General features: G+C 44.0%; 1 protein-coding gene across 1 annotated transcript in view; it reads left to right on the top strand.

Moving 5' to 3' along the window:
- The window catches only part of CHST8 (carbohydrate sulfotransferase 8), a 251,442-nt gene that overhangs the window by 41,439 nt on the left and 188,176 nt on the right, over positions 1-21,827 (top strand). Inside the window, exon 2 of the mRNA XM_088672125.1 lies at positions 20,742-20,964. Coding sequence (XP_088528251.1) covers positions 20,853-20,964 — 112 coding nt within the window. The 5' untranslated portion in view covers positions 20,742-20,852. The remainder of the gene's footprint in view (positions 1-20,741; positions 20,965-21,827) is intronic.

The raw sequence follows: 21,827 nt of genomic DNA, 5'->3' as shown, positions 1-21,827 counted from the left end.
TGGACACAGTACTCCAGATGAGGTCTGACCAGAGCAGAATACAGTGGTACTATTACTTCCCTTGATCTAGATGCTATACTACTATTGATGCAGCCCAGAATTGCATTGACTTTTTTAGCTGCTGCATCACACTGTTGACTCATGTCAAGTTTGTGGTCTACCAGGACTCCTAGATCCTTTTCACATGTACTGCTCTCGAGCCAGGTGTCTCCCATCCTGTATTTGTGCCTTTCATTTTTTTTGCCCAAGTGTAGTACTTTACATTTCTCCTTGTTGAAATTCATCTTGTTTGCTTTGGCCCAGTTGTCTAATCTGTTAAGGTCATTTTGAAGTGTGATCCTGTCCTCTGGGGTATTAGCCACCCCTCCCAATCTGGATCCAATTCAATCTGGGTTTGGGCCTAGTTTCTGGACTGAATCCCCCTTGTTCGCACTGATGGATGATCAATCATCTTTGGTGACCTCTCTCCTCCTACACTGGGAGAGGGAATACTGGGAGTGTGACCCTGTCAATCTCTTGGCAGCCTTTGATACCATTGGCCATTATATCCTCTCCTGAATGGGATGGATATTGGAAGCACTATTCCAGTGGTTCCATTGAGTGGTTCCAGTGGCATGGTTAAGTCCAGAGAGTATCTTTGGAGGGAGTACTGTTTGACCCCTTGGCACTATGGGGTTTTGCAGGGCACTAATCCCCCCCATGTTATATAACATCTATATCAGGCATCCCCAAACTGCGGCCCTCCAGATGTTTTGGCCTACAACTCCCATGATCCCTAGCTAACAGGACCAGTGGTTGGGGAAGATGGGAATTGTAGTCCAAAACATCAGGAGGGCCGAGGTTTGGGGATGCCTGATCTATATGAAGCCATTTGAAGTGATCACAGTGGGAGCACAGTGCCATCGCTATACTGGTGGCATACAGCTCTGTTTCATCTGAATCAGGAGAGGCTGTGCAAGCTTTGGATCAGTGCCTCAATGTAGGGGTGCTCTGGGCAAGGGAAAGTAAACTGAGTTTGAACCCTGGGAGGACAGAGGCTCTCTAGGTAGCTGGTTCCTGTGTTTGGAAGATAGGCCTGCCGCCTGTTCTGGTTGAGGTTGCACTCCTTCTCAAGGATTGGGTAGGTAGCTTAAGGTAACTCCTGGATACATCTTTGTCATTAGAGGCTGAAGTGACCTCTGTGTCTAGGAGTGCCTTTTATGAGCATCATCTGGTACACCAGCCGGTGCCATATCTGCGTCAGGATCATGTTTTAAGGTTGCATACTGCCCCAATATATTATGATATGCCAGTACAGAAATACTTTTATGAATAGAAATAAGTGTCAAATAAAACTGAGTTCTTTTTCCAAGCCCCACCCCGGGCAAAAAACCAGGAAGCTAGCACCATGTAGAAATCCATTACCCTAAAATTTTACATGTCTGCCTGTGACTTTGGGTTGGGTCCTTTCCAGATGCAGGGCTGACGGTGTAAATACAACGATCACACAAGGCCGGCCAGCCTCCACAGTTTGCCATTATTAGTTTCCCTAATCCCCACACCTGAAAAATGTACAGTCCAAATTTAATCCTACCCCATGTCATATCAGACACTGAAGCCTTTTGATCCGCTTCAGAACATACAGGATTTATTCGAAAGCTTTTTGACATACGCTTCACATCTCTCAACTTAATAAAAAAATCTCCAGCTGGCCTCATGTTCAGCCTTCCCAAGAGGCAAAATGAAAAATGCCAAATTGCCTTGGCATATTCTGGTCATGCCCAGGAGATGAAGGCAGAAATGGGCTGGCAGAGGGTGAGAAATTATTCCAAACGTTTACCGTCCGCAGAAGGAGGGTGTCTGTGAGCTACCATGACAGGGGGAGACAGACAGACAGACAGACACCTGGGAGGAGAAAGTATTCGCATTGTGAAAAAAAAGGGGGAAGCTGTAAGAAAAAAAATAGCAGAACTCTCCCTTTTAAGAAGTATAGGTTAAAAAATGAATTAATTCTGATATAACCTTTTAATAACTATTTTAGCCTGGTTTGGGAGTTAAAGAGCTTCATTTAACAACTTGTAACTAAGAAATAGTGCCCAGGTTTTCTTCTTTCCTCTTCCCTTCCCCCATTTTTACCTTTTGTGCCATTCACGTTAGATTGTTAGCTGTTTTCTCATTGACATTTATAAGCTACTGTCTGGGAGCTACATATAAGCTACTGTTCTCAACAACCAGGCCTATGCCTTTAAAACTTGGGGTAATGGTGGTATTATTTTGTTATGTTACGCATTTTTATATTGTAAACCACTCTGTGATCCTTGGATGAAGTGCATATAAATTTAAATCATCATCATCATCATCAATGGGCCTTTGGTCTGATTCAGCAAGCCTACTTAATATTTATGAGTTGCTTGACTCATGATGAAACACATGGGGCTAAGTCCTTGAAGGGCTGTTCTTTGTAAACCTTTCAGGTATAAGAATGAAGTGTTTCTCCAGTCTCTCTTGGTGCTTAAGAACTTAAGAAGAGTCTGCTGGATCAGGCCAATGGCCCATGTAGTCCAGCATCCTGTTCTCACAGTGACCAAGCAGATGCCTGTGGGAAAGCTGCAAGCAGGATTTGAACCCAAGAGCTTTCTACCCTGGCATTCAGAAACATCACTGCCTCCAGGTGTGGAAGTAGAGCACAGCCATCCTGGCTAGTAGCCCTCAATAGCCCCCTCCATGAATTTGTCTCATCCTTGTCTAAAGCCATCCACATTGGTGGCCAATCACTGCCTCCTGTAGGAGCAAGTTCTATAGCTTAAGTCTGCACTATGTGAATAAGTCCTTTCTTTTATCTGTCCTGATTCTTCCAACATTCAGCTTCATTGAATGTTTGTATAATGTGAGTGCATGGGGGGCGGGGAGAGAGACAGGGAGGGAGAGATAATACATCATCTTTCAGGTGTTTGGGAAATAATGGCCGTGTCTTTTCCTTCATACCTCTTAGGATCAAGATAATTTTTTTCAGAACACACAAAAAATGTGCTTGAATACAAATGTGTTTCACCTAGAGAGATTTTTAAAAAATGCAATTCCATTTCCTTGGACTCTTGGGATATTTCCAGCATATTCTGTCAGGCATGGAAGCTCCAAGTGTCTCTTTCCTCAAAAGTTTATAGAAATTTCTCAATTTGTTTCCAGTGTAATGAATACCGACTGACTCTTGAAACGACACCCAGTTCCCTGAGACAGGAGAAGGGCAAGATGAATTAAAGAAACATCCGTATGTACTGCTCATTTCCTGTAGAGGAAATGATGGTACTGGAAATGAATTGTGCACTTTTCCTCTAGCCCCAGTGCCCAAAACAATCTTTGTGCATCTTTACAATCACATAAAGCCCTTTTCTCTGTGATGCTGCCAGTTGTATTGTAAACACATTGGGGATGCAAGCATGCAAGGATTTGATGCTTGGGCTGATTGTATCTCTCTCTCTCTCTCTCTCTCTCTCTCTCTCTCTCTCTCTCTCTCTCTCTCTCTCTCTCTCTCTCACACACACACACACACACACACACTTTTGTAGGTCAGCTCAGGGTATAAAATTTTATTAGATCTCTTCTTAAGAATATATTATGGGCTCTGCTTGATCCTATTATTATGAACCCCATAAGAACAGCGTCATAAAGATGTAACATGCTTCTCCCTGCCCCCTCTCCTGTCAGTTCACACCAAGGACGCCATCCATCATAAGGTTTTCCAGGACAGTCCCCACTGATATGAATGGAGTTCTGCAAGAGGTGTGCAGATCCCATTTATTTCAATGGCGATTGTGCAGGAAAGCTATCTAGTGCACTGTATGCTAACATTGTAACTATTTTCTTACCTTTTCTGCCCAGAGACAGAGAGATGTGAGTTAAGGAACTTGGCATGGCTGCGGAATTGTTTCACATCTGAAATGAATCAGAGGTGCTTTGTAGATAGCTGAGTGGAGATGAAGTGGCTGGAACAGAAGGGCTCAGAAATCGAAGCTTTGTTGCTCTGCAAACCACCTGCATTTTAGACGCTGCCCTTTACCTTACCTCTGCCTATTTTGTAAATATTTCCAGTAGACGCTGGAGTCTTTTCCTAATAAAGATACCAAGAAGGAGTTGTAGTTCAGCATGATCTGGGGGACCACAGTTTAGCATTATCACAATTGGGCATACAATATGAAGCTTACCTGAACTTTTGAGGGCAGGATTAGGCACAGTGATAAATTAAAGCAGGAAGGGCTGTTTGGCATGGAGGGCGAGGAATGTAGCAAGCTGATTTGAGGAAGTAGTTGCTAGGTTTAGACCCAACAAGTGGATTCTACCAGTTGTAGCTTCTGCCATTACAGTTGTGACCTGGTATTCTGTTCTGCTGGTTCCCTGGACTCACAAAGTGGAAGCATTAAATAGAGCTGCTTTCAAGCAGGGCTGGGCCAGTATCACTAAGCTGGTCAGGACCCTGGAGAACTCCCTTGGCAAATTTTACGTATTGATTTGAGCCAACCATTTAATTCATATATGGAGAATAAATGATGTCAAAATTCACAAGAGATGATTTTAGGGGTGTTTTGTTTTTAGTCCAGGGTGGGGTGGGGAGGCACTTCCTTCTGCTCTGCTGTTGCAGATGCCACTGCTGCGGTGAGCTCTCACTGCTGTGACATTCAAGGAAGAATAATTTGGTGGCCCTCAGTTGGAATGGGATGCTATTTCCCCGACGGAGAGGTCATCCTTTCCATCTTGTTCAGCCGGTGGTATTTGCTCAGAGCGCAGAGATTGGCAGGCTCTTTCCTAATGACAAGGTCTCTCTGCCCTGGAGGGCAGCATCATTATATCTTTGTCAGGCAGCTCTTCTATAAAAATTTGCCTGTTTTTAAGGGTTGCTATGTATGAAAGGTATATGAAAACACACCAGTGAACTTTGGCCCTTCCAGCAGCCAAACAAATCTATGTGTTGCAAGGAGGTGAGATGAAGAGGATGTTGGCTTCTTTTCTCCATAGAACTAAAGGTGCTAATTAATCAGTATTTTAATTAACTAAAACTTGAATGAGAGCTGTGCAGGAGGATGGGACTTGTGCAGGAGAATTTAGAGGGAGGGAACACCTGTCATCTCAGATGTTGGGGGACATCTGTACCCCTCCAGGTGTTGTTAGACTCCAACTTTCATTAGCCCCGTCAGTCAAGGATTATGGGTGTGGTCCAGCAACCTCTGGAGGGCTACAGATGTCTCCCTGATACCCACCCACTGCTAGATTGTGCCCTTCAGTTGCTTAATTAGTGGCTACTAATTTAAATAATTATGAGCTAAATTCAACTGGTTGGGCCCATGAGTTGAGAGCTTCACCTTGTATACCTGAAGATCTGGTGCATTGCAATAATAGGGAGCCATATTCAATATGGCTTTCCCTTCTCGTCCATGGTTCTGTTCAGAAAGCACATTGAATGATGGTTTTCACAACTGAACAATAGTGGACCAGCTGCTTTTCTGCTTCTGTTTCCCATCTTCTCAGTTCACTCCTTTCCCTGTGTTACATCAGCCTCTGGACTTTAGGTAAGGATCACAGCTGTGGTTTGCCAGTCCAGATACAGTACAGACCATGCTTAAGGTTATCTAATTGTGGTTTGTCACGATGTATGATGAGCCCAAAGGCTCTGTAAATGGCAAGTCATCTTACACCTTTATATGTCTCAGAAAGGCACCAATATTGAGGTATTAATAATATATATGTGCATTTACATTTTTTTAAAAAAATAAGCAAATCAGTAAAAACACAAGTGTTCAAAACTGAAATTTCCATTTTTTTCCCCCTTGCATGAAATCTTTCCTCCACTATTCTTGCACTTTGGGGAGACTCATTAATGAACTATAAAAACTGGTATTTGGGGGCTGGCTCATGGTTGGTTTATTTTGGATTGTGGACAAAAATTCACACTCTTCAAAAGCCGATAATTCTATTTGCTAGTTTTGTCTGTACTGTATGCTCCAGAATAGGTGTTGCCGTCCTCATTGCGTATTTATAGTGATGACAGTTTCCAGATCGTTTCGTTGGCAAGCTGTGGCTGGATTTTCCTTCAGGGCTTCCTCCCCATCCTCTGCAACTGTCTGGGAACAGGAGGGGCTTGACAGCTTCTGCTAGGCAGGGACCAGCAAGCCTACATGATATTTTTCTCACACTTTGCTCTCTTGCAGACAGAGCCAGTTTGAGAAATGACTAAGATCACATCTGCACCAAGCATTCAAAGCAGCGATGCCCCTTGAACAGTCATGGAAACTTCTGGGAGCATTGATTTGTTTGGGGTGCTGGGTAGACTGGCTCTGCGAGGTCAGCACCCTTAACAAGCTACAGTTCCCAGGATTCTCCATGATGGTTAAAGTGGTACAAGAGTCCTTTAAATGTATGGTGTGAATGTGACCCAAGGAAGGGAGGGCCAAGAATGGCATGGAGAAAGTGGATAGGGTAAAGGGGTTTGTCCCCCTTATAACACTAGAACTCATGAACATCCAATGAAACTGGATGTTGGAAGATTCAGGACAGATAAAAGGCTTCACACGGAGCATTGTTACACTATGGAACTCAGTACCACAAAATACAGTGATGGTCACCAACTTAGATGGCTTTAAAAGAAGATTTGCAAATTCATGGAGGAGTGGGTTTGTGGGCGGCTACTAGCCACAATGGCTTTTCTCTGCTTCCACAGCTGGAGACAATAATACTTCTGAATACCAGTTGCTGGAAGTCACAGGAGGGTAGAATGTTCTTGTGAACAAAAACTGCTTATGTATTTCACATAGACATCTGGTTAGCAACTGAGAACAGGATGCTGGGCTAGATGGGCCATTGTCCCGATCCAGTGGGCTCTTTTTACACTCCTAATATTTGCAGCCTTTTAAAAATGAAAAAAGAAAGCTATTCTAAGCCAAATAGAACTGTGCATGCTTTATTGCAGTTTTATTGCAGGTAATGCAGTAGGAATGGAGGGTGGGGTTTGTTATATTTATAGTTGAATGTGAACCTACCAAATTCATGCCTCCCCCCCTCCTCCAAAAAAAAAGATGAACTGAAATTCAGCTATGCTTTCTCTTAATTTTGCAAGTCAGGACTCCAATAAAAAAAAGTACACAAAAAGTGTGCGTCTTGGTGAATCTAATAATGGCATTGTGGGGGAAATTATTTCGAAAATATCAAACAAAATAGCATAAAAATGGATCTGAATTTTTGCACTGAAGGTTTTGTTTTCTTTCTTTTTTTAAGCAACACCCTCTAAACCAGGCATCCCCAAACTGCGGCCCTCCAGTTGTTTTAGCCTACAACTCCCATGATCCCTAGCTAACAGGACCAGTGGTCAGGGATGATGGGAATTGTAGTCCGAAACATCTGGAGTGCTGAAGTTTGGGGATGCCTGCTCTAAACAGATGCAAAAATGGGGTGAACTAAAGGCTGGGGAAATGAAGAAGAGAGAGGGAGAGAAACCAAATTGGACAGATTGGTCCATCCTTAATTGTGCATTGCATGTGCCTGTCCACCTGGCACATCAGAAGATGCAGCCATTCAGTTCAAAGGGGATTGGGTGGGCAAATGAATATTGCAGTGCACATCTGCACCATAGCTGCCAAGTTTTCGCTTTTCTCGCGAGGAAGCCTATTCAGCATAAGGGAAAATCCCTGTAAAAAAGGGATAACTTGGCAGCTATGATCTGCACCCACCAGTGGCTCCATGTGTGGCAATCTTTCACCTGCAGGTCTTCCTTGGAAGAAAGGGCATGGTGGAACATGACCTGTTTGTCCTCCTCTAGGTCTCCTCTGACTGCCACTCTAACTGTGTAGCTAAAAGTCTGTGAAGTTGAGTTGCTGTTTGCTCAGTTTCCTGGGATTTGCATGTGGCTGTGACTCTGCATATAGTGGGCTTAGCAATGGGATGCAGAGTCACACGGCTCCTTGAGCGCCTGGCTGTAAAGTGAGTGTTCAGCTCACCTTCTTTTCTTTGTCCTCCACCATTAATTAAATCTGCTCTTTCCTCCTGGGTGACAATTAAACATCTGCAGGATGTGGGGAATTTTAGCACGGGCAGGGAAGGAGAACTCTTTGCCTCTTTCTGTTCTTAGCATAATTGCTTGCTTTTTAATGAGGAAGGTGTTTTTTTAAAAAACCAAAAAAAAAAAAACCAAATGCCTAACTATTGCTGCTTCTGCATGCTGGATTATTTGCATATCACTTCATCAAGTTAAAAAGGGTGTGAAAATGCCACACTCTTTTTCTACCCCTCTGCTTGGTTTTAATGAAGGATAAAGTTTCTCACTAATGACGGTAGGGAAATTAGTTTCAAATCCCCAAGGACTCATGAAAGAAGCACCAAGGATATCAAAAGGACAAAGAGAAGGGAAAGGAGTGGGGGTGGGAAATCGAGACACCAAATCTCATGAAGGCCTTTGGGCGTTGTCATCCAAGAGACGGTTAAGTTTTCTATTTAATATAAGTATCAGGGAACTCTAGGAGGCTGCTCTGAAGGGAATACTGATGACGAACTGACCAATAAGTGATGCTCAGAAAGGCACCATATGTAATCAATTGCCAGCGTTGTTGATATAAAAATGGCAGTGTTTTCTTATCTTGTATTCAGAAGAAACATGAGTTCTGGCAATCTCATATATTGCTTGTTTACAGCAGGGTCCTTCCTGACTTAACTAAGGGACAACCCTGACACCACCCCATTCACACAATTAGAAATATTATTGAAAAGAAAATGGCCAGCACAGAACCCTCTAATCCAGATCAGGAGCCTGACTGGATTGGGAGGAACAAGGGGTTGTTCATTCCCCCCCACCCACCCATGTTCTGTTTAATGCTACCCCTTCCTGCTCACCAAATGGTCCATTCGATGATGAAGGGAAATTTAAACCTCTCCACACACCTCGTTTCTGCCACTATTGGCAAGATCTTGAGGAGGTAGGGAATTTGGTGATGGGGTGATCTGAACCGCCCCCCCCCGCCCCAGGCTGAGGCTTAGCCATCACTGATATACATAATTGTGAGCAAGGGTGGTTCCTGTCTGTCTCAGGAGGCAATGGAAGAGTGTGCCTTTTGGGGTAAAGTAAAACCATTGGAGAATTAAGGTGTGTGCACCAGGTGCAGAGACTGATACAGGAGAGACAAGTTTTATTGCAGCTGGGGCAGATGAAGGTGTACGGTTTTGCTATTACAGGTGCATCGTAGCATTTCTTCTCTCTGCACTCCTCCCAGCAGTCATTCTTCCTGTGGTCACTGCTGTGCATACATGACCTTCAGGCACTGTGATCATCTGTAAGGCGTTCCCACATGATGGGGTTAATATTGTCAGCCTTTATGTCACATTTGCAGACATCTTTGTAATGCAGAGCTGGTCTGCCAACATGCCTAGTGCCTGAAGCCATCTCCAAGGAGAGCACATCCTTGGGGATCCTGCCATCTTCCCTTCTGTGTGCACGGCCAAGCTAATGTAGAGATCACTGAGACAGAAGTGCAGGCATGCTGGGAATGTCGGCTTGGGAGAGCATATTTTTGTTTGAGACTCTGTCTTGCCATGCAATGCCCAAAATCTTTCTGACACAGTGTATATGGAAGCTCCTGGTGGGTGTAAGTTGCCTATGACTCGCTTCCATAAAGCAGAGTACTCAACACACAAGCCTGGTGGACCTTCATCTTGATATTGGCCCTGGGGCTATAAGGTCATAGAATTGTAGAGTTGGAAAGGGTCCCAAGGGTCATCCAGTTCAATCCCCTGCAATACTGGAACCACAGCTAAAGAATTCCTGGTAGATGGCCTTCCAACCTTTGTTTAAAACCTCCAACAGAGGAGAGTCCACCGCCTTCTTAGGTGCATTAGTTACTGTGGTTTTGTGGATGCAATCTAATGTGTTGATCTTCTGAATGCATAACATCCTGGTTTGCTCTGAGCTCTCAGTTGAGAAAGCCTCCTGTTTGGAAATTGGGGGTATGATGCCTTCCTCCTGGCTCTCTTTCTCTCTTCCCTCTCTATGTGTTGACGCTTCCTATACAGGAGGGGTCACCTGTAGCTGCAGTTTATTCTTGAAGGAATCGTTTCAACCCTTGCCTCTGCTGCATGGTGTGTGTGTGCAAGAGTTCTCTATATATTAGCTGCATAGAAATGCCTTTTGAAGATCACACTCGGGGAAAGGTTTTCAAGCACAGTTGCAAAGATGGATAAATAGAGGGTCCGATTCAAAAGCAAAACACACACACCCCCCTACCTGCCTGCTGTGCTCAGTAGGAATATTATACCTAGTTATGTGGTGGAATCTCAGCACAATTCTCCAGCCACTCCCTGATGTATGCAGGAAGCTATCTTCAGGATAAAGCTGCAATTTCCACCCCAGGGTGCATGCCTGACTCCAGTCATTGTTACCCTCTGAAAAAGGGTACTCAGCTGGCACACTGCTATCTGCAGCCACAGGAGTTCCTTTCATAGCATCTCTGATTTGTGGCATTAAACAATGTGCAGCAACTCACAATGCCCAACTGCTGGATATCCAGGTTGGACCACTTCACAATGCATTATCAAAGGCTGATAAACAGAGAAAACTGACAGATGAGTGGAGCAGCCAAGCTTCCTACAGGAGCAGGCATTGAGGGTGTGCCTGGATTCTTCTGCAGCTGCAGAGCCCCGGGGAGCAGAGAAATGCTGAGAGCTCCAAGTCAGGTCATAAGAAACTAAACCTACTGGATCAGGCAAATGGCATATCTAGTCTAGCCTCCTCCAGCCAGATACTTGCGGAAAGCCTGCAAGCTGGACAGAAGCACAACAGCACACTCTCCACCTGTGATTCCCTGCCCCTGCCCCTGAACATGGCCTTCATGGCTAGTACCCATTGATAGACGTGTCTCTCCATCCCATTGATTATCTTGGTTGCCCTTTATTGAACCTTTTCCCAGCTCTGTAACATCCTTTTTGAGGTCCCCTTCTTTGGGGGGAGATGGCAATGCCACCTGCAAATTTTAGAGGGTGCTTGATCAATGCACCACCCTCCCTGACTTCACTTTCTGTTCATCTTTCCCCCCCAAAATATATATATATAAATAACTTGGGCAAAGGAATTGAGGGACCGCCCATCAAATTTTCAGATGATACCAAACTGTGGGGAGCAGCTAATACAACAGACGAAAGAATCAGGATTCAAGGTTACCTTAACAGGTGGGAAAACTGGGTCAAAACTAACAAAATGAATTTCAATAGGGACACTTGTAAGGTTCTACCCTTAGGTGGGAATAATCAGGTGCACAGTTATAAGATGAGGGACACCTGGCTTGCCAATAGTACATGTTAAAATGTTAAAAGTATCCAGGTGTCTTAGTAGACCAAAACCTTAACATGAGTCAACACTGATGCAGCAGTAGCAGCAGCAGCAAAAAAAAAAAAAAAAAAAGCTCATGCTATTCTAGGCTGCTTCTGCAGGGGGAATTAGTATAGATATTAGTCCAAATTAACCCCCATTTGGTAGTTTGAAAAGAATGTGTTGGACACCTATTTCCAGAAACATGGGGCTAAATAATGCTCTTCTCAGTAAGAGAGCTCCAGCAGAAATTTAAAAAGGCACAAGAGCCAGTGGCACAGTGAAACATGGGGAACACAGGTTATTAGACCCTTTTAAAGTATCCCATTTAAAAACACTTCCCGAGCTTTCCCCCACTCTCCTTCCCTAGCAGTGAACAGACCACATAATTTAGTAAGTTTAAATGGCTTTTATTTACAAAACTTCTTCAGAGATTCCTGCATTACAGGGGGTTGGACTAGATGACCCTCACAGTCCCTTCCAACTCTGTGATTCTATGAAATGTCATATTCTTGTGTTTATCCATGCTGCATTAGGTAATACAATGGTACAAAAATCTTGGGTGTGCATTGTGGTAAAACCACACCTCTTGGTCTGATCCAGCAGGTGGTTTCTTCATATTATTATTTATTAAATTTATATGCCGCCCTATACCCGGGATCTCAGGGCAGTATATTCTGCTCTAAGGGTAGTATATTCTGCTTTCAGCCTCAGGGGTCATAGTTAGGGTTCAAACATTTTCCCTCCAAAAGACACACACAGTGCTCTGCCCCAGACTATCCTCAGGCTAGCTTGGACTCTATGGAGTATCCAAGTCAGCTTCCTGAAACTTTTACACCAGTCCTTGGAAAAATTGCCAGGAAAGATGGGATGGCAGTTAATTCTAACATATATTTTTTTTGTCCAAGGCTGACCTCAGGCATTTTTCTGAGCAGAAAATGACACCTGCAACCTATCCCTCTAAACACACCAAGGTATCCAAGGCCAGCCAAGTTGCTTTGGCATCTGAGACAGAAAATCCCACAAGTGCCTCTCCTGAGCTGAGAAAATGCAATAGTAATAAACTAAATACAGTGGTACCTCGGTTTACAAACACAATTAGTTCCAGAAGTCTGTACTTAACCTGAAGCGTACTTAACCTGAAGTGAACTTTCCCATTGAAAGTAATGGAAAGTGGATCAATCCGTTCCAGACGGTCCGTGGTGTACTTAAACTGAAGCGTACTTAACCTGAAGCGAACTTTCCCATTGAAAGTAATGGAAAGTGGATTCATCTGTTCTAGACGGGTCCGCGGAGTACTCAGCCTGAAGCGTACTTAACCTGAGGTATAAGTGTAATTGGTTCTGGAAGTCCGTACTTAACCTGAAGCGTGCTTAACCTGATGCGAACTTTCCCATTGAAAGTAATGGAAAGTGGATTAATCCGTTCCAGACGGGTCCGCGGAGTACTTAAACTGAAAATACTCAAACCGAGGCGTACTTAAACCGAGGTATGACTGTAGCTAACTGTTCTTGGCACCCCAAATCAGAATCTGTCTCACTCTCCCTAATGGTAGGGTCAGTCTCCTTTTTTGAGCGGTGTATGTCTCACTCCTTTTGACTGAGCACAATCGGCAACAGAGTGCAGCTGAAATAATTTTGAATTCCTTATTACCGAAGCCAGCAGCAGTCGCCTTCCTATGATTCATGGGAAGCAGAAGTTTGATCTGAGTGGTGGGAAGAACTGAGACTGCTGCATTGATTTTAAAAATAACCTATGGCTGTAGATCACTTGTTAATTATAGAATAATGCACTGAAAGGTTTAAATTTAGCCTCTCCTGGGAACTTTCCAGCATATGTGATGTAAGCATGATAAAGTCACGCGAGCTCAGCTTACATTCAGATTTTGGTTGGTGCCAAGTGAGCTGTCGAATCAGAAGCACCTCACAGCACAATAATGTTGCATGAAACCTTGGAGAACCACTTTACAATAGTGGGATAGATGAACCAAAGGTCTGAGTCTGTATAAGCCAGCTTCCAGTGACAGCAAATTTACTTACTTACTAAATTTATTTACCTATCAATCAAAAAGTCATGGTTCCGTAACACAACCCAGTGTGAAAATGATGTTAGAAAATAGGACAGAGCAAGCATAAACCACAAAAAACGCAACCTGCTGAGAAAATTACAACATCTAATTTATCTCCACGTAGGGGTAAACAATGTAGTAAATAGCAGTGGCACTCAACCGCTCTGTCATGTAAGTCCAAATAAAGTATTACAACAAATGTTCAAACAGGACCCAATATATGTGGATCCTATGAAGTGCGAAGTCCATAAGTAGATGCAAGCTGGAACAAGGTTTTCCGGAATAAAAACAACCTGTTTCGCCTTTTGGCTTCTTCAGCCGCTTGAGGCCAACATAAGATTATAACCAGGAATACCTCAAGTATTTCTGAGGTTGTAAACCCCTTCATAATTTGGTGAGGAACATCCTTTCTTCAACGTAATGAAATCCAACACTGCTTTCTATTCTTATTTTACAATGGTATTCCAGGACACTGCGTTGTAATACTTTATTTGGACTTACATGACAGAGCGGTTGAGTGCCACTGCTATTTACTACATTGTTTACCCCTCTGTGGAGATAAATTAGACATTGTAATTTTCTCAGCAGGTTGCATTTTTTTGTGGTTTATGCTTGAACTGTACTTGACGTAGGTTCTTTTGGTGTTAGAAAATAGGACAGAAGCATAATAATCAGGAAAACTAATGCAATATTCCCCATATCTGTATGCACTCTTGGTGGAGACATTCACTACCTAATAGCTGAAACTCTCATGCATCTTGCCATTAGGACTAAGCACAGGCACCTCCCATGAGAAGCAGGACCAGAGCCTCAGGCAGCCTAGGAAACAACTGGCAACCAGATGTAGTGTTTGCTGGGTAGAGAAAACCTGCAGTTGCTGTGTAAGCTTGGAAGAGCAGTAACACATTGTGCATAGTGATAGGGGGGGAAGGGAATTCAGTTCAATTCACATGTTAATGTGAGCCTACCTAATATGCACTTACTGAAACTATACCCAAACCAAAATGCCATGACCTTTTGTGATTGCACCCATCCCAAGGAAGACTTGAGACAGTGCTTTAAGTTGGGGAAAGGGTTTTTTATTATATATAACATTAAGGGGAAATTGAGGATCTGCAGATAAAGCCAATGAACCCAACTTGTTCCAATTCAACCAAACCAAACCAAACAAAGTCCAAGCAGGAAAGTTCCCTACTTAGAGGGGAATCATCTCCTTCCCAACTCATGAGGTGATGAAAGTGCCCTGCAGCAAAGATTGGAAGGAGTTATTCCTCCTTGCTACACCAACACACGACAAGCTCACCTCGGCCCCACTGGTTTGGCATTTACCCCAATGTACATGCCCAGTCCCTTCTGAGTTTCAGATACCTGGTCAAAGCTGTCTGTCTTTTGGAAGTCTTTGCACCCAGAATGCTCCTCTGAGGGTAAATGAACTAGCAAGAGGGCCCCTCTGCCAATCTCAGCACCCAAGAATGTATATAGCGAAGGAGGAGATCTTTCAGGTATTTGGGGTCTGAGTTGTATGGGGCTTTCAAATCAGTGCAACTCTTTGAAAACAAGGGTTGTGATATCTAAGTGGAACCACAGTTCATAATCTGGTCACTTCATTTTGCACCAGCTGGAGTTTCTGAGATAATTGTCTCAAGTCATCTCAGAACTTTAAAAATGTGTGTGTGTTTAAATAATAATAATTCTATGGGCCTATTATTATCAGTACAGCCAATAAGCAGCAGCTCCCCACCAGGGGAAATTGAGTGTGCAACAAGTCTTTCATCATAATCACCTTGGCAATGCAAAGTAATTCATAAAAGAAGTAGGGATGTATTGAGATCCAATATTGTTTTAGTCTCGATCAATATTAATAATTGTTTTGCATTTTTAGAGTGCAGTATACAACTGAAAAAATGTGCAAAGACCAGCCAGCGGTTGCCAACACAATAAATCCTCTTATTATACTTAAAGGCACCATAATTTAACTTTCAAATGTTTCTATAAAAAAATAAATACAGAAGATGCCATTGATCTGTAGAAGAAAATTGTTATCTTTTATTTATTTGCAAAATGTTAGGCCCTGCTTTAATTATACATGAGCTAAAAAGGTCAGTAACTATTTTATTAAGATCTGCAAAGTGGAACTCAAGAGCTTCATACAAATAATATTTCTGCAGCGCCAGCGTGCGAGGGTCTGCCAAACCTTCAGCTGCTTACGAAGGCAGAAGGTTATGCACACATTAGCAAAGGTTAACTCTGGAGTACCAAGGGGAGTGAGACCTTTCACGTCCCTGACAACAGAAATTGCATTAGAGTTTTCAGATGGGGATTTTTCAATTTGCAATTATGGAAAAATTCTTTACAGAGATGAGCCTTTGCTTGAAAATGCATGAGGAGAATGGGTACTTCAAAGGTTAAGATTCTGCAACTTTCACTAGTGCTTCAAACTTCAGAAGTTTTATATCTGGGGCTATTTCCTCACACTCTGCTTCAGGCATGCCAGCTTGCCCCCATGATTTGAGGGGATCGGCACTGCACGATGTGCTGGGGGAGGGCAAGTTCCTCTCCCCCCCCCACAATGACGCCCCTGCTCTGCTTTCAAGGGATGTTGCTGGTTGGTTTGTGATAGGGCAAAGGCAAAGGTGGACCCAATCGGAAGACAGTTAGTCATAGTTATACCCTGTTGAAATCCATAATTAGGATGTGTAATGGCTAGGACTTGGTCTTTTTTTCCGTTTCAATGGGCGTGTGGTGTGAAAATGGCCTCCAAAGACTGTAATCCCTTCTAGGCCTTGTTAGATTCTAATCATCTTTCGTGGGGAGTGGTGTACAACTACTGATGACAAAAATATATATGCAAAAGTAGGTGGGTTGGTCCATAAGGAGGGACGTGGGTGGCGCTGTGGGTTAAACCACAGAGCCTAGGGCTTGCCGATCAGAAGGTTGGCGGTTCGATTCCCCGCAACGGGGTGAGCTCCCATTGCTTGGTCCCTGCTCCTGACCACCTAGCAGTTCGAAAGCACGAAGTGCAAGTTTATAAATAGGTACCACTCCGGCGGGAAGGTAAATGGCGTTTCCGTGTGCTGCTCTGGTTCGCCAGAAGCAGCTTAGTCATGCTGGCCACATGACTCAGAAGCTGCACGCCAGCTCCCTTGGCCAGTAAAGCAAGATGAGTGCCACAAGCCCAGAGTCGTCCATGACTGGACCTAACGGTCAGGGGTCCCTTTACCTTTACCTGGTCCATAAGGAGGATTCCATAATGCAGCTCTTTTCACAAAGCCAATTGCAGCCAATAGCCCAGCCCCCAAGAAGAGAATTTGATGTGGCTTCATATATGATATAATATACTGGGTACCGTACATTCGCTTCATGCTTTAGAGACCTTAGTATCATGGTTTGTTAGGGGCAATGCCATATCTATTTCTTTTATTATTTCTTTATTGCCTTTATTAGCCCACTTTTTTCTCCAAGGAGCTCAGTGTGGCATGGATGCTTCTTCCCCTCCGCATTTAATCCCCACAACAACCCTGTGAGGGAGGTTAGGTTAAGAGGCAATGATTGACTTGCAAGGTCACCCAGTGAGCTTCAGGGCTGAGTGGGGATTTGAACCCTGGTCTCCCAAGTCCTAGTCCAGCACTCTAACCACTATGCTACACTGGCTATATACCTGACGGTCTGTCTGTAACATATGTACAGTTATTCCACTAACTGTTACTCAAGCAGGAAGAAGTATACAATTATTCGTGCTTCAGACTGCCAGTCGCTGTCTCTGTTCCTTATTAACTCGTGGGTGGCTGATGTGTGAAAGGCAGAGTGTGTTTTCCAGAGCTCTTTTTAATTGGAGGTTTCACGTTAACAGCTCAAATGAAGATTAGCGGGGGATAGCTCATCTCAGAATAATGCATGCGAATTGAAAATCACCTTGACAAAACAGATGGAGCTCTCAGTCATTAGGGAGAGAGTGTTTGTGCTGTTTCAGTGACAGGCAAATTACTCACCATGACTTTAAAGATTAAGAGGACTAGTATTGGGTGAAAGCAGCCTTGGTGCACTTGGGTATGAAAGTTGCTAAAATAATGCAAGGAATTGTACTTTTCCTACTGGTGCCTATCGTGTTGCTTTCTTGAAGCTTGGGAAAGCTGTTGCCTTCCCTCTGTGCACATCCCACTTCCTCTCTTGAGGTAGGATGACATAGTGCAAAGGAATATAGGGATATATCCAATTGGATATATAGGGTTAAATCGGCTTGGAGCAGCCTATGTTTCCTCCTCATCTGTATTTTCTTCAGGATAGTGCAAGGGGGCGGGTTTTTTTTGGGGGGGGGTGTCCAGAGGCGGAGCAAGCCAATCGGGCGCCTGGGGCAGCGCATGCACCCTGCGCTAAGGGGCGGGCCAGCCAGGGCAGGATACCCCGTGGGGCCTCAGAGGAGTCTGCCTGCCTCCTCCCACTCAGCCACCCTATAGCTGAGGGGGAGGCAGCAGGCAGACCGTTTGAGGCAGCGCAGAGCCTGCGGGTGCCCAAGTCACTGCGTCACTCCCAGGAGAGACGCATGGCTTGGGCGCACTGCAGTGAGTGCCTTCCGGCATTTTGTCACCCCCCTCAGTGGTGATACCTGGGGCTGACCACCCCCACCGCCCCCCTTCCTCCATCCCTGGGGGTGTCACAATTTGAGACCTGCCTTTGTACTTGGTTGCAGTGCTTTGAAGATGCTGTCATAGCATTGCAGGTCCACTTGGAAGGGGATGAGCCAGCGGTGAATCTCCTCGAACAAGCAATCTGCTGTTCCGTTCCAAAGGATGGGATTGAGAATGTTTTTAAACTATGCTGCGCTTTAGATGTCTCAGCCCTCTTCTATACATGTTGTGCACATGTTTAAATTTAGGAAAGAGTTGCGCAACAACGTCCGGGGACTAAGATTGAGGTCCACGAATTAATGTAATTATTTACTCTGGGTGGGGCAAAGTTGCTTCAGAAAGTTGCAGTGATGGTGACAAATTTGGATGGCATTAAAAGAGGATTAGGCACATTCACGGAGATTAAGGCTAGCCACAATGCTCATGCTTTGCCTCTGCTGTTGGAGGCAATGTGCCGTTGAATGCCATTGTGAAGAGAACTGTTGAGCTCGGGTCCTGCTTGTGTTCTTTCCACAGGAATCTGGCTGACCTCTGAGAGAAAAGGATGTTGGATTAGATGAACCACTGTCTGATCCAGCAGGATATTCTTCTTATGCTCTTATGGTGACTAGGGGCAGGGATGCTGGCTCCTGGCTTCTCTGCTAAGCATATCAATCTGTTTTTGTGGGGAGACCATGAAAGGGTGCAACATGAACAATTATTTTTTCACATCATAGATTGCAGGTTTGGGTGCCACAGTAATCTTTATTATTTTTAGTTGTGACATCTACGGGTTATGTAAGCTTGGGGGCAAAAGGTGTGCATGGCCCTCTTGCCTTCTTCAACTGCTTAACACAAATATTACATGGAATAGTCAGAGGCATTTTTTTGTAGTACACTGCTTGTTCACCTGGGTCACTGGGCAGGCTTACTTTGTCTCATTTTGACACCACGGCTAAGCCCTTTGGAACACTGAAAACACAAGGGACTTTGGTTTCAAGAGAATAGGGTGCGCGTTCTGTTATGTACAATGGAACTTCACAGAAAACACAAGTTACACAGAAAGAAGGTAGTGTACCACTCCAAATCGTTTGCCCACGTAAGTGCACAGAAAATAGTAGACCTAGCTGAAATGCATCACCCAGAGATCTGTACTGACCATTGGAATGCACCCCTAATTATTATATAATTAAAAGATTATTGCAAAATCTTAAAAAGTTGTATGATGTTGGGAGGAGTGTGGCTGTGAGCAGGCATGGCTGTGGCCATCATAAAGGGATCCTGCACTTCCGAAATTGCCATTTCACTTCTCTTCTCAACTGAAGAATGTTGCTGAGAGTCCCGACTAACTCAGGGCTCCCCAGAACACAGTTTGAAAGCCACAACTGCAGGCCTCAGTGACCCACCTTAACCATAATTTGTGGACTCTGGAAACAAACTCTCATAATTCCAAGAACAGTTTTGGAAACATTTGCAATTCAGATATGCCCTAGAATGGTTCTAGTATTTGTTTGTGCCCAAAAGGTTTTTCAAGCATGGAAATGTCCCAATATGTACCATTCTTATTTTCCTATAATAAATGCAAACTCAACCCTCAAACCCTGGAAGCTACTACTGCAAGTTAAATTTCCAGTAAGCACAGACAACATACAATGAAATAACATTCTGATAACATCTATTCTGAACTATGCCCCCAAATGAATAGTGCATTGTTTAATGTTGACAAACAAGAGCAATAAATGAAGATATTTTGTTTTATTGTGAGTATAATATTGAGTACAAAAAAGCTGCAAATTCCTCCTGCAGCTCTCCCTTTTTATTGCTGTTCAAAACGAGCCTCGGGATTCCCACTCCTCAACTCCAAAATGTCACTAGTTGCTTGCATAGCCAGCATTAGAAGTGAGTGGGGTTAGGCAATAGCTGTGATTCTTGCATTGCATGGGGTAGGACTAAATTACCCTAGGGGGTCATAGAATTTTACAATTCTATGATTCTATTTGCTGCTGGGTCTGGAAGACTTTTGAGCAGACCCTCTTCCGATCCTCCTCCCTGTCTGTCCTCTTATATATTATAACTGAGATGTGTTGCCTATGAGTAGTATGTTTTGCCCAGGCAGGTGCTCCTCCCTCTGACCTCCTCATGTTTAGAGGCTGGCTGTCCTAAGTGAAAGCACTTTGTTGTCCTTTATTCATCCATCCACCCATATCCAGGGACACAATGGAACCAGGATGGCGAGGGCCCAACAGTTCATGAAATTCTGGAGCGGACTGTGGTTGCCTGTTCCCAAAAGGGTGCAATCAGCTTCCAATCCCAATATGGCAATTCTCAGCAAGGTGAGAGTCCTGATCCTGTCCCTCTGCTAGGACAACAATGAACAGATGTGAACTTCCTATGCCTAGAGGTGCATATGAAATATTTATTAGTTTTGTCTAAACTGGGGCTGGGGAATCTGATTCAGCCCAAGGGCTACAACATCACGTTTGAAAAATGTTTAACTAAAAGAAAAGCACAACCTTGCAACAAAATGGTATTCGTATCAATGAAGGACAGGTTGTAAATGGTTTAAATAAATAAGCAAACTCAACCCTACATCCACCAAAATTATAAAGAAAAAAATTAAGCAACATGAGAATGGAAACTTTTATAACAGGGAAAGAAATAATTGGGGAAATTGGAGGACGGGTTTTGGGTATGGCGCTAGGAGAGATATAGAGTCTTATTGAGTGTATGCTTCTCTTCTCCTGTCCTCCCACAGGTGGCCTTGGAATGGAAAGACAGCTGAGAGAATGACCCTAATCTCTGCTTTGGAGACGGAGCACATTTTCTTCTTTCCCTGGTCCCAAACTGGATTGATTTGAGGACGTCAATGATGAAGCTGACCTGCATGTTCTCCTTCATCCTGCTGTTTGGAGCAGCTGGGCTGGTTGTCTTCATCCACCTGCAGGATCCAGAAGAAATTGTTCATCAGCAAACACCAGGTTAGACTTGGGTTTTAACGTATTATCTTCTCATGTTCCCCCCCTCCCCACCTGAATTGTTTGTTTGGACAAAATCATTCTCATTGGTGAGAAATGTTCTTGGTGATCAAGAGGTCTGTATTTGTCTGTTGGACATGTTCATATTGTCAAGTGAAGGAAGGTTCACCCCCCCTTCAGTTAAATATGCCTGCAGCGAGTTTTCATGGAGGGAGAAGGCGCTTCAGAAAAGCACTGTCTGAAGTGCCTCCCCCCTCCTTTAAAAGTGATTGGGAATTGGAGTGAGCTGCGAAGGAAGGGGTGGGCAAGTGGTGAGAGGATTTGCAAGAAGGTGGGTGAGATGTCAAGTGAGGGGGGTTGCTCAGGCATGAGGGAAAGGTGGTTGGCAGTGGGGTTGGTAGGTAGTAGGCAGGGTTGGTGAATGGAATGAGCAGGGTCCGCAGCCCCTTGTTCAGCATAAAAATGAGAACAGAAAAATTCAACACAGCCTGTTTCACACTTGAAACAGTAGGATCTGACACTTATGCACTACCAAAGCACACAATTGTTCTCCATCAAGTGATATAGGTTTAGAGGAGACTGATGTGTATGAAGAGACCCAGTTATCCCCTTGTATCCCTCCTTTGTAGCTGAACAGATTTGCACCACTTCCGGGTTGCACCTGAACAGCTGCCTCAAAACTAGATGCGTCCACGTTCTCCATGCATCCCACCTCCTCAAAAGCAGAGCAGAATTATACTCTGGAGGAGAGAGTCATTGCTCATTGTTAATGCATTCAGTCCAGTTTAATTTGGGATCGTGCAGCTTATAAAACAAGGTTAATAAAAGATGGTCTGCTTCCTTCACATTCTCTGTCTGCTCTAGAA

This window comes from Zootoca vivipara, chromosome 6 (assembly GCF_965207765.1).
Source record: "Zootoca vivipara chromosome 6, rZooViv2.hap1.1, whole genome shotgun sequence".
Taxonomy (NCBI): domain Eukaryota; kingdom Metazoa; phylum Chordata; class Lepidosauria; order Squamata; family Lacertidae; genus Zootoca; species Zootoca vivipara.
Note: the sequence above shows the minus strand (reverse complement) of the source record. Positions and strands in the feature narration are given on the sequence as shown.